The sequence below is a fragment of the Engystomops pustulosus genome, chromosome 2 (assembly GCF_040894005.1).
Source record: "Engystomops pustulosus chromosome 2, aEngPut4.maternal, whole genome shotgun sequence".
Lineage (NCBI taxonomy): Eukaryota > Metazoa > Chordata > Amphibia > Anura > Leptodactylidae > Engystomops > Engystomops pustulosus.
In genome coordinates, this window is record NC_092412.1 from 160,301,396 (window position 1) to 160,315,333 (window position 13,938).

At 40.7% G+C, this 13,938-nt stretch overlaps 1 protein-coding gene across 3 annotated transcripts in view; it reads right to left on the bottom strand.

Annotated features, from left to right (window-relative positions):
• ACACA (acetyl-CoA carboxylase alpha) overlaps nucleotides 1–13,938 on the bottom strand; it is a 377,264-nt gene that overhangs the window by 65,858 nt on the left and 297,468 nt on the right. For all 3 annotated transcript variants that reach the window (XM_072137153.1, XM_072137152.1, XM_072137154.1), the window contains exons 48-49: nucleotides 9,105–9,201; nucleotides 5,011–5,146 (exon numbers count right to left, since the gene is read on the bottom strand). In XM_072137153.1, the coding sequence (XP_071993254.1) occupies nucleotides 5,011–5,146; nucleotides 9,105–9,201 (233 nt within the window). The remainder of the gene's footprint in view (nucleotides 1–5,010; nucleotides 5,147–9,104; nucleotides 9,202–13,938) is intronic.

The following is a 13,938-nucleotide window of genomic DNA, read 5'->3' on the forward strand; positions in this document are numbered from 1 at the left end:
CTTAAACATGCTTCTGTACACAGGATAATGGCAACAAAGCCATGCCCCGAAAACTAATGGGAAATTTATAACAATTTCTTTTCTCCTTTAAATCATGGAAACAAAAATGTTTCCCAGGATTCCTTGTTCTGCACACTACAAGAAAAAAGGCTTGTCAGTAATATCACAACAATGGATTAGAATGCTGCAGATATCTTAAATGTTCAGAATGGTCCATACATCAGGAAGTGTAGAAAATCACTATATTGACATGAAGGGCCCAATTTTTATTTGTCTTGTAAACAATGAGCATGCATGTATTAACCCTTACAGGATGCAGCCCTTTTTGGTTTTGGTTTGGGCTTGTCATCTGCGGGGCAAATTGTAGTTTGTAGTGGTGTTATTTAATATTGCATGCAATGTACTCAAAAGCTGAAAAAAAAATTCTGTGAAATTGACAAAAAAAACATATTTGTGGCATTTTCTTGTGGACTCTGTTATGGGTTTATATGGGTTTAATTCTGCACTGGAAATGACACTTTCCCTGTATTCTTTGGGTTGCTACGATCACAGGGATATGAAATTTATACAGCTTTTGTTCGGTTTTAATAGATTTTTTAAAAATAAGTCTTTTGTACATAAAAAATATTTTCCATTTTGCCAAATTCTGAGGCCATTAACTTTTTCACACTTTGGTGTAGAGACCTGTGTGAGGGGAAAAAGCGGCGTTTCAGACATTTGGGCGCCATTTTCCTTTAAAGCCGGGAATAATTGGTTTTATATTTTGATAGGACAGGCTTTTTGGGAAGCGGCGATACCCATCATGATTTTTACTGGTTATTGACTTTTATATGTGATCTAAGGAAAGGGGCGTGATTTAACCTTTTTTTTTTAACTTTATTTTTAAATAATTTGTTTTACCATTATTTCAGACCCTCCAGGGTACTTTAACCCTGCATGGTCTGATTGCTAATACTATATTCTGCAGTACTACTGTATTGCAGTTATAGCAATATTACTGGTGATGTCTTACACCTGGCAAGCCTACAAGTCTCATTGGGACTGTAGGCTGCCATGGCAACCGATCATTGCCCACTGATGACATCACTGGGGCCGGCAATCGGCCATACAAGATGGTGGCACCCATGAAGTGGTAAGTTAGGTGCCGCTGTTGGGTTAGTTCATGGCACTTAACAGGTGAACTGCCACGATTGGTGCCAGCAATGACCGCGGCAGTAACAGGTGGGTTAACCAAATTCATCTGCCATATACATACCTTTCTTCAGTTGGATGTTATTAAAAATATTTACCTGTGTGAAAATAATCCCATAAATGTAGCCATGCTGTCCCTTAGAAACAAGATTGTTGTCCTTCGATACGACCACCGCTGCTAGAGGGATTACCCAAAGGACAGCTATTTCATTTCTAAGGCACAACAATGGTACATTTATGGGAAATTATATTCACACAGGTAATTTTTTTAATAACATGCAATTGTAGAAATGTATTTATATGGTAGATTAATTAAAGGTGGCTTGGGGGGAGCCACCTTTAATTGTCAGAGGTGGCTTGGGGGGAGTTGTTAAAAGAAAAAAAACTTTACTTACTTTCCCTGGCACACCCGGTGTTCTGTGCCACAGTCCAGTACCACAGCTGAGCGTGCCCATTTGTTGATACAGGCGGGCACACTCAGCTCCTACAACCTCCGCCCGCCTGGCATGCCCCCCAGGCCCCTGTCCCAACACCTGATACAGGATTAGTTTCAATGTGTATCAGGCGTTGGGACAGGTAAGCATGCCATGAGTTGTCGGGGGCACTGTCCCAAACCTAAATAGTAATCAACTATTTGTATGTCTTTAAGGTGCATAAAGAGGCGCTTAATATTGTGTGACCAAGGCAGCGATGTCGACTAAGCAATGACGTTATCAGCGCTACCTGTGTCATAGCTTGGAGGCCAGCAGCAGTGTCATTATGCTGAAGGTATCGAGGAAGGAGAAGAAGCGTAGGAGTGAGGAGAAGGCGCCTGGGAGAACTGGTAGGCGAGTATACATTTTTATTGTATTTTTTGTTCTACCTATATGCTGGGGGCATGTTCGGAGCTTTCGATATACAGGGAGTATGTGGTGGCTTATACTGTGTATATATATATATATATATATATATATATATATATATATATATACTGGCTGGCTGACATATATGCTGGACTACCTATATAATTGCAGACATGTGCTGGACTACCTATATAATACAGACATGTGCTGGGCTACCTATATGCTGGCGGCATGTGCTGGGCTACCTATATGCTGGTGGCATGTGCTGGGCTACCTATATGCTGGCGGCATGTGCTGGGCTACCTATATGCTGGCGGCATGTGCTGGGCTACCTATATGCTGGCGGCATGTGCTGGGCTACCTATATGCTGGCGGCATGTGCTGGGCTACCTATATGCTGGGGGCATGTCCTTGGCTGCATACATGCTGGAGGTATGTGCTACATTTATACTGAGGACATGTACATATTTACTGGAGGGTGCATGCTAGTGCAGGACCCGGACTTTGGCCCTACGTGATAAGTACACGGGCTGTTACAGCAGGGCAGGACAACACCTACAAGTCATATGGCAAACTATGCTCATGTGTCCAATTTTCTCACCCAGAGAAGGATCCAATCATCATTACCAGGAGATGTGTGGTAATCCTTCACCATGTGAGTCAGATTCTCCCTACTGGTACTATATGCCCCATCTGATGGTGGTAGAGGTTGAGGAGAAGTGAACATGGCATTCCACATTGTGGCCATGCTCATTCTCCCTCCTGTAGTGTTCCTGATGCATTGGCAGCTTCCTCTGCCTCCTCGTACTGCCACTGAGCTCTCATTGTCAGAGGGGAACAAAATTAATTTGTACTCCATCATTTTAGTCTCATGCTCTAGTATTAGAAAGTAGGAAGCTATGCTATCCTTTAGCCTGAATCCAGCAGGGTAGCCATTCACTAATCTGTATGGTTGATTATCAGGGAAACTAGGGTGTCAGTGCAAGAAATAGAACATATAGTGGCTCATGAGAGCCAGGCATCACCCTAGGAATGCTCTGGGGATGCCTGTGAGCTGCTCTAGGTGTCACCCAACTCCTATTGCTCCCTGGCTGGACAGTGAAGTAGAAAACCTCTGGTCCAGGAACCCACCCTGCAAGCCTTGTGTGGACTGACTTGGCACCTGTTCCTCTTCTTCTTTCTCTTCTGCTACCATTACATCCACCGTCGTGGACACTATGCTGCCGGGAAGATGGTGTATGGCGGTACGGAGACGGTATATGGCACCATAGTGTCTGGATAAATTATATATATATATATATATATGTAAACACTATGGTGTAGAGTAAATATGTCTTATAAGGGTTGCCTCTAATACCTCTATATGTACCCCGTGCTTCAAGGGGAAGAAGGTGTCTATCAAATCCTAGAAACAGCAACCACCCTCTAACGCAATCCTTGCTCAACAAAATAGTTTTAAGACATATTTACTCCCCTCTACACCATAGTGTTTACATATATAGTGTTTATACATATAAACACTATGCTGCCGGGAAGATGGTATATGGCGGTACGGAGACAGTATATGGCACCATAGTGTCTGGATAAAAATATATATTATATTATAATATATATATATATATATATATATACACCCACACACTATGCTGCAGGGGGGAGATATGCATTTTATTTTGTCACATACCGTCTCCCCTTGACAGCATAGTGTGTGTGTGTGTGTGTGTATATATATATATATATATATATATATATATATATATATTTACTCTTGTCTGGGGCATAAAATAGAAAGTGCAGCGTGACATGTTACTTACATGATGCACATTATGCTGCTGTGGCTGGACCAATCGGGAGCTCGCACACATCATAAGTGCTGGCTCCCGATCTTCAGCTGTGCAACGTGCACGATGTACAAAGAACATCACGCAGCAGCTCCAGTGCTGGGGGGGCGGATTGGGCACATGGACTAAACATAGTGACGTGGCCCAGAAGATTCGCTCCCCCTTAGAATCCGTAGCTGTCCACTGTCCACACCCTCATCATCCAATAAAAGTTCTTTGGAATCATGGAACTCTATTTTTGCTACTAGGGCAGAGGCAGGTGGATGGGCCATGGAATCCCATATAGGAGTGTCATCATACAGCAGGGATGGCAGAGAGAGAACACGTCTTCTCCCTGCAGCATCAGCAGCACCACAATCCTGTCCCTGTACCGTTGGTCTTGCATTCCTCATTTTAAAAGACCTGCTATACCAAACGATACAATGACAACACCTTTATGATCTAGCCATTACTGCACACTATTTACTGACAACAGCATCTTTGCGATGTAGGTATCACTACACAATATTCACTGACAACAGCACCTTTGCAATTTAGGTATTACTGCATGCTATTCACTGAAAACAGCACCTTTATGATCTAGGTATTTCTAAATACTATTTACTGATTACAACACCTTTCCTAAGTATTAATGTGTGTTATTCACTGACTTCAGAACTTTTACAATCTAGATATTACTCCACACTTTCAGCAGCACCTTTACAATCTCTCTGTAGTTGAAAACTATACATTTTGCTGGATGGTGCAGTAAATGCTAATATTGCTGTCTGATCTTTACAAGTATTGCTTTATAATCCACTGTAAGCAGTAAAAATATCCCTGCAGTATAACTGCCTATTAGTAGCCTAAACTGTCCCAAAAAGGCAATTATTTCAGATTTCCACTTTTCCCTAATGGCAGCAGCCTCCACGTTATATCTAGGTGCCTTGAATGTAATTTCTGTTTTTTGAGAAGTCCCCGTCTATCTGAATGACCCTGTGAAGCTCATTGTATGGTTGCTTCGGCAACCAAGTTGCACTAAGGAATCCTACAATGTTTTTTGAAATGTTAGATATGCATTAAGTTGATTTAAAATAAAACTTATAATGCAATTTTTTCTACTGTTGTATAGCATTCAAGAACTTAAATAATATTACCTTTCATGCCACCGGAGAAACCTCTCCAGTTAGCAAAAACAATAAGTGGGAGTCCTTCACGGTTGAAATCCTTGATTGCTTGAGCAGTCTTAAAGGCAGAATCGGGAAACCACACCTGTCCTGCTTGCTGTATTATCTATGTAAAATGTATAAAGAGGTTACAAGTTCCATTATATAGCTGTCAAACACCCAAGACAAGCTGGAGTTTACTTGTAATAAGGGCCAATTCACATTTAAGTTATTTAATGAGTGTTCTGCAACAGTTATTGTGAGCCAAAACCAAGCGTAGCAGTACACCAAGAACAAGTACAAATATTTCCATTATACTTTATATCTAGGGAGTTTCCAGACAAGGTTTGGCTAACAATAACTGATGCGAAAAACCGATAACATAACATAAATGTGATTTAGCCCATTGAGAGTAAAGACAAAACGATGCAGGGCTCATTAGGTGATGGCATATTAATACAGAACTTTGCCAGGATCATTGCTGTACCTTTTTATTAGTTCTGCAAGGGCTTTTTGTTGACAAGTTAATTATGGTAATCAGCATTCAGCCGTGATGGGTCTGTGGAAACCTAGCTGTGTGCTGGTCGAATTCTATGGAACAAGTATATTGCAGGGGAAAGGAATCCTTGTATCTTAGTGAAATATGATGCAGGCAGTCCATGTTGTAACAGTGTTAGAGTAGGGAGAAAATGTTTGGTCGGCAGGCAAATAGTGGATGGTTGTGAGCAGACAGTGATAAGTTCCCATTAAGGTCTTTGCCTTCTCTGACACATATAGAGTTGTGATATAATTACTTGTGTATCTGCTACCTAGACACAGCTTTCCGGTTTTGTTACACATTGCACGTTGCATGCTGGGCAGAGACAAAAAGGGAGAAGAGAACAGTGGAGCAGAGGAAATAAGTAATGTTTTAGGCCAGCTCAATAGGGCATATGTTAAAGGGGTTGTTCAGGACCAGGAAAATCACAAACTGCTCATTTCTCTGGTCATATAATCTATAATCCAAAATCATACAATGTATAATCCAGGGCTGAATTATAGGGGCTCAAAGGTCACACATGCGAATAATAAGCGACGCACGGTTCCGCTGAATTCTCTGTGGGACCCTGGCAGCATGTGGTGACATCACAATGCCTTCGTCCTTTTACAGAGGCAAGAGGACATCGTGGGAGAAGAGGTGTCGTGTGAGCACTGGAAGGTGAGAATACAATTTTGTTATTTAATTTTTTATACTGGTTACATAAAATTACTTGGGGTCTGTAAATAGGGGGCATGATGGCAAACTTTTAAATAAGCTAGTGGGGGCTGTATAACTAGATTGGTTGAGAGTGGTACTGTATATGGTATGTGAATATAATTAGAAGAAATAATGAAGTCTCTAATGGAGTAGATTGCACCTATTAGGCATTAGTGGCATCTAGTCACTACCGATACTAGTGTGTGAGACAGCATCTGCATTTGTTGTGTCATTTATACATTAGATTCTGAGCCAATGGTGCTGTGTAAGAATGTCAGCATTTTGTAATCTGCTTGTAGATTTTTGGAAATATTTTTCTGTTAATTCAGTGAGCATAAAATATCAGGGGATCTAGGTAGCAAGTGGTGCGTGACGGGAGGAGGGGTTATGATGAACCCCCTTTGCCAGTTATATGTTGAGGGGAATTCACCTTTGCCTTATAAAATAACGTAATTAGCACCTGGTCTGTAAACTGTCACCACCCACCTCTGTGTGTCACCTGTCCCATGAATAGGGAAAATGTTAATTGATACAGACTTTCCTCTGTCCTATGCATAGAAATGTTAATGGATACAGACTTTGTGACACCAAGTCCCATATTATTTTGCCAATTTTTTTTAAATGGCTGCTTAAAAATGATACTTAAAAAAACCCTGGTCATCAAAATCAAATATTTCAATTTCTGGTCAATGAATCTGTGATCTCTGATATTCGGGGGGTTTTGAGCACCAAGGATTTTGCAGTTAGGGAGCCAAGAACATTGCTTTAGACCATTGGACCAACATTTCATAATGGTGTTTGATATTGTTGGATTTGTTAATTTATGCTGGGAAATGTGCTGGGCAGATCTTATCCTTAGAGGAGACCCATGAAAGAAAATATGACATAATTTGGAAATATGTTCTCAACTTTCCACCTTGATTCTGGTGTAGCCATGCCCTCTCACGCGACAAAGAGGGCCGATTAGGCCATTATTCAAAACAGCACACCAGCAGTGTCAGTTTTAAGGAGATGAAACAAGTTTATAGAACTGTAACAGGATTTTCATTGGCATAGAGACCCGTTGAGGAGAACCAATCTAATTTGTAAGCGGTCTGTTTTACTGTTTGTGCTTTTATGTATGTCTGTTATTTTGTAACCTCTAAGCATTGTGCCTTTTTGCATATTATATTGTCATACAATAAGTTTTTCCTTGTGCTCTATACGTTCCCATTACTCTGGAGAAGTGAATTACAGCTAAGCCATCTTACCTTGTGAGTGTCTGTGTGCTAGCAGTAGCTATAGGCAGTGTGTCCAGGTGAACAGTTCGGCACCTTGAAGAGTTTAACTGGGTGTATGTGTGTTGAGAGTGTGAAGAGTGTGACTGTATTGGGGTGAAGAGTGGCTCTGTGCAGTAGTGTTCCTTAGGCATGTAAGTGCTAGGGGGATACATAGTGTGGTTGAGTGTCTCCTGGGCTGTGCATGCGTGAAGTGTAGAGTCAGGGATTCTGATACGTTTGGTTTCCCTGACAGAATTGTGTGCTAGGGGAGTAGGCAGATCTTAAGGGCTAATTAGCAAGGCTCCCTACGAAATTGGACTCCAGTGTGAGGGTTCATGACAGGTGTAATTTCCTCTCAGGCAGCAAATAGGATACAATGGGTATGCTTGCTCACAGATCACTCGACCGGCTTCCTGCAACTGCCGAGTGATCTGTGAATAGTGATAAGCAGATTATTGGCATGAGAGACTGGAATTGTGATGTCACGTAGTTGTGACGTAGAAACTGCAGCCTAGGCTTGCCTTGGGCTAAACACTATATAATTAGGAAGTGTAAAATCTATTGTAAATCCATTTACTCTGTTTCAAAAACAGAAGCGAGCAGTAACAGACGGGACCATGGCCCAAGATAGGGTGAGCATTCGCTGTTAATTATTTTGCCACATATATAACATTTTCTGATTTTCTGACCCCTTTAAGCTTAAAAAGGCCCCACTAAAATTGTGCTCCAGATTTTTTAAGATTGAATAGTGTTTTTCAATATTTCAAGCATATGCTCCATTTCGGTTGCAAACCTATACAACAGAAAAAAATATCTACCGTATTTTTCGGCCTATAAGGCGCACCAAAAATCCTTTAATTTTCTCAGAAATCAAAGGTGCGCCTTATAGGCCGGTGCGCCTTATATATGAACTTATACAGAAATGTACTACAGACAAGATGCACTGTACATTTGCCAGTGTTCAATAGCTCCATCCCCAGAAATTTCCTGCATCTTCCCACACAGTACACAGGGTCCCTAGCTCCTGAAGTGCCCTGGCACCACAACGAACATTGTGCCCATCCTGCCCTCCCCTAGCACGGAGAGACCAGAGCTGCCATAATGCTGACCACGAGGCAATCATCATCATCAGTAAACAATCCCCCATACCTGACAGCCCTGTAACAGGGGAAAGAGAAGGAGCCACAGGGAACCCCACAGGAATAACACCCTGGCTGAGGAGGGAAGGAGAAGGGGCAGAGGGAGACCGCTTAACCACTGCTGCATCACCCTGCATTAACCCCCAGCAGCCCATACCTCTAAGATCAGAGCTCTGTCACACACTGAAGACAAGTTTCCTGGGAAGTGTAGCTGGCTTGAACTGTGCACAAGTCTGCCACCTGCTGGTCATTTTTAGGTACTGCATTTGATCCTGCGCCTTATACTCCAGTGCGCCTTATATAAGAACCTAGATGTCTTAGTAGGCATTTATTAGAGGTGCGCCTTATAGTCCGGTGCGCCTTATAGGCCGAAAAATACGGTAGTTGCAGATTTCTAAACAAATGAGCACCTGTATGAATATCCCATAAAACACAGACTCGAAAACCAACCTTTGCTTCTGAGTCAAGATTGGCAGGATCAGCAGGTATACTCAATTCCACAGTCCTTGTTTCTACTGCAACAACTCCTATTGGTATGCCTCCCAGCCTATATTGTGGAAAGAGAAGAAAACAAGATTAGAGTGGAAAAGGTGGAAAGTTACTTTTACTTGATGGTCAAAATAGCAGAGTATGGTGCATTACCATATTGAAACCTGACAGTAACGTGACAAAATGAATGTTACGTATCCATCAAAAATGGAAGAAAAACAGGCGAACAGAACCTATCGGTATTTTTTTATTGGAAACATATTTAGGTGATGACACCAAGCAACTTAGAAAGATGTCTACTTTCCAGTAGCATTGTGCAGGCACTCTGTGGATATACATGATCTTATACACATAAGGTCAATAGAAAAAAAAATATTAGGCAGATGACTCCTGAAACATCTCACTGGTAACAGTAGCAAAATCCAAGTAAATTTCTATAACTACGTCAATTATTAACTCAGACATGTTCCCCTATTTCCAGCAGTCTAATTTTATGTACCAACCTTTAATGCAGTACAGCATCAAAAGTCTATAAACAAAACATATTCCCCCACATCCAACCTAGAACTCACCTCCTCGTAGAAGTCTGATCAGATCTGCAAGGATGTATCCCTCATAAACCCATGCTAATACTATGTTATGAGTTTATTATCATCAAATGACCTCAGATAGCCCACAGCAGAGGTTGAACTCTGTAATACTTTCTAGGTTCAAGTTTTAAACCCAGATTTGCCATGCTCCTGTCCTGTGGGACCTAACCAGTACTTAAAGAATCCTCATATATTATAAAATAGGATCTGTCTAGAATTCTGCTTAATATTCCAGCTGAGAATTGGGAGAGTATGCAATCTGGACCTGGTGATACAATGCTTCATGGGTTGAACAGGCATCATTAAATTGAGAATTTAGGTTATTTCTAACTTTGTCATCCATCAGTGGCTTTTCCTCAGCAGAGGAGGAGGTATTTAATAATTGGAGCTATGCACATATTTAATTTGGTGTTAAAAACTGATGGACATTGATCTATTTGAGGGGCTGTCATAGCTGCTCAAAAGTGGCCCCCTAAAGTTTACAGCTTTATTTTAAAGTTTTTGAAACAGTTAACTCCGTATTTAACCTGTAAAATGGCAATCATTGCTGTGCATTCAGGGTAATAATTTGAAGCTTTGCAATGCAAAAAAAAATGTTTTATAATGACAGCGGTTGGAAGCCTAACCCCTCTGGGTTAAAAAGCTTGCCTTTATTTTTATTAATTCAATATTTTGGACATTTTACTAATTTAGAAATGGGACTTGATCATGTGCTTGATGGCTCAAATAAATCTATAATGCAGTGCACAGGTTTTGCCTGTGGTTATCTCCACAACGTTATTATGCAGCTGACTCATGTTGTGAATTACGGGAGGCCGAGTATCTACATACACCAGAGATCACTATAGCCTCCTCCTTTTGGCTAAAGTATAGGCCAGGGGAGGGGAGGTACAGCAAGCGGCTTGTAGGAGCTTTACTTAATAACATAATGTTTTTAACGTTATATAATGTTTTCAGGCCTGATTCTAAATTTTATATATGTCCATCAGTTTTTAACACCAAATTAAATATGTGCATAGCTCTTGAAAAAGTCCAATTATTAAATACCTCCTCCTCTGCTGAGGAAAAGCCACTGATGGATGACAAAGTTAGAAATAACCTACATTCTCAATTTAATGATGCCTGTTCAACCCATGAAGCCTTGTATCACCAGGTCCAGATTGTATATATATATATATATATATATATATATATATATATATATATATATATATATAAGTTCATCTAAAATACAGTATACAGCATTTAAAAGGCAGAACTATTGCGAAGCTTCTCTAGTTTTCTGCAACCTATTTGTATTCCTTTTCACAAAGCCATTTTCTTCTTATAGGTTATTTCCATGCCTGCCTTTTAGATGGAGCAACCAGACTATTTTGATTGCTCCGCTGAGAAGGGAATGCGAGACATGGAATGATAGAGAAATAAAAAGTGCCTTCATATTTTCTTGTGCACAGACCATACATTTAGGAAAGAAGATGATTCTCATATAGTGATGTATGCAGAGAGTGTAAAACACCAGTGACTCATGAGGAGCAGGGGCTGTGAAGTGAAATTATTCCCTCATGCACTCTCTCTGAGTAATAGTCTATTTATTCTTCCTCTACAGTTAGTTACATTTTTATTTCACTTTTTTACTATTTAAATGTTAGTAATGAATTTAATAGAAATGAATGATTTGATTGATGTGATGACTGTCTGTCCCCATGCTTTTTCACTTAAAGCTGCAACATGGATCTATGGAGTTGCCACCTTTACAAATGAGGAACATGGCAGAGAAAAAAAGGGAAATAAAATAAAACACTGTTCAAATTAACTTTCCTGCAGAACATTCATTATCAACAACTTTGTTTCTTGTTTTAAATGGGTTGTCAGGCAGGATAAAATGTTTTTAACTGTTGGCAAAGGTAACAGATAAGTAATTGGATAAAGATATTTTCTGTGTATGAAGGAGGACCAGGAGATTAAAAAACCATGGGTAAGAATTGTCAGATTATCAGTGAAGTGAATAACATTTTATTTTTTTAATTTTTTCAAGAAAGATGTGTTATAATGAGCAACCACTTAGAACAAATGTGACCAGCAAGTCTGGGTTCACACCAAGGTTATGGTATATGCTGAGATGGGCATACCCTGTGATATAAATTGGCAGACAGAGGCATAGTTGTTGTTAAAGACAAAATGGAGAGACGTAGCAAGCTATGTCTTTCCATCCTCCAGATAAGTCGCTCAGCAAGAGGGGTACAGCCAAATAAGGACATTGACATCACCGGTGAAACACCCCTGTACACTCCTCCCTCCGCATGGGAGGGATAGGCGACACATCTGTGAAATACGTTGTAAGGACCCATCGGGAATCCTCTACAAGGAAAAGACAACCAACTGTAGAATGCAATGTTATAGTACCATTGCTCTTGGTCAGCACAGTGTAGGGAATTTGTTTGGTTAGACAAGAGGTCATAGATGAGGGTCAGAAAGAATACTTGTTCCTATGTGTTTGTTTACTTGCTGACACTACATTTCTCGTTAAGTATAGTGTAGCAGGTTGTGTGTCGTGAGCTCATCCTTATAAAAATGTTGTATTGCTGTAAGTGAATAGGCCAAAAAAAAATTATGTTTTTAAGCCACAAGTAAAAAGTCAAAAAGAAAGAGTAACAGGGACAGGAACAAGTGGAAAAATAAAAACCGGGGGTCAGCCTAATAGATTGTGTTCTGAGGTTAACGTTGCACTGCTCCTGAGATATACATCTAACCAAGAGCCAATATTTAGCCCCTTAATGACCGCTGTATCGGCTTTTTACGGCGGTCATTAAGGGTACTTCTTCTGACGCGTACGCCTTTCTACGGCGCCGTGTCAGAAGAAGATTTCGGGACACCGGGTCTTGCTGGTGCCGGTGTCGGTGTCGGGCTGTGATCTCACAGCCCAGACCCGGCACTAACACCCGGGATAGGAAAAACATGACCGCGGCGTGCAAGTGTGTCTCCCGTGGATCGGACCCCCCCGGTGTGCTTACCGGGGGATCCGATCCCTCCTGCCTCAGCCCCGGGTTCCGACGAGTGACCCGGGGCTGTCGGCTCCTCTCTGTGCCGGGTTCCGCCTCCTGGCAGGACCCGGCTGTGTGTAACTGAGCATGCGCGGCATGCTCAGTTACTTACACTATACACTGCAATACAAGTGTATTGCAGTGTAAAGGCTTAAATAAGCGATCGGATGATCGCTTATTCAAGCCAAGAAGTAGAAAACGTAAAAAAAGTTAAAAAATTTTTTTTTTATCTTTTTATGATATAATTAACCCCTAGGGGACACAGCCTATTTTGGCCTTAAGGACGCGGCCCCATTCTTCAAATCTGGCCTGTGTCACTATAAGTGGTTATAGTTTTGGAACGCTATGAGATATCCAGGGGATTTTGAGATTGTTTTCTCGTGACACATTGTACTTCAAATTAGTTTAAAAATTTGGATGATATCTTTTGTGTTTAGTTATGAAAAAAAAAACTAAATTTGGCAAAAATTTGGAAAAATTCTTTATTTTCAACGTTCTAAATTCTCTACTTTTGATGCAGATAGTCATAGCTCCCAAATAAATTCATAACTTACATTTCCCAAATGTCTGCTTTATGTTGGCATGGTTTTTTAAGATTCCACATATTTTACTAGAATGTTATGAGGCTCAGAATTTAGGTATCATTTTTAAAATTTTTTGTAAAATCACCAAAACCTGTATTTAGATGGACCTGCTCAACTTCTAATTGACACTGAGAGGCCTAAATAATAGTGGGACTCGTAAAATACCTCATTGTGGAAACTACACACCTCAACGTATGAAAAACCACTTTTAAGAAGTTTGTTAACGCTTTACGTGTTTTATAGGGGTTAAAACAAAATGGAGGTGCAGTCTGCAAATTGTAATATTTTTTCACAGTACACCCATTTTGGGTGGAAAATTAAACATTTACAATGGATTAAATGAATAAAGGCTCCACAAAGTTTGTTACCCAATTTCTCCCGAGTACACGGATACTCTATATGTGGTGGTAACCTGCTGTATGGGCGCACGGCAGGGCATAGAAGGGAAGGAGGCGCCATCCAGATCAGATTTGCTATGTCACATTGTACAGGCTATAATTTTTTTCTTTTTTTAATGTGGACCTATAGGGGCTTATTTCTTTTGCCACATGAGATGCACTTTTCTGGTACGTAATTTGGG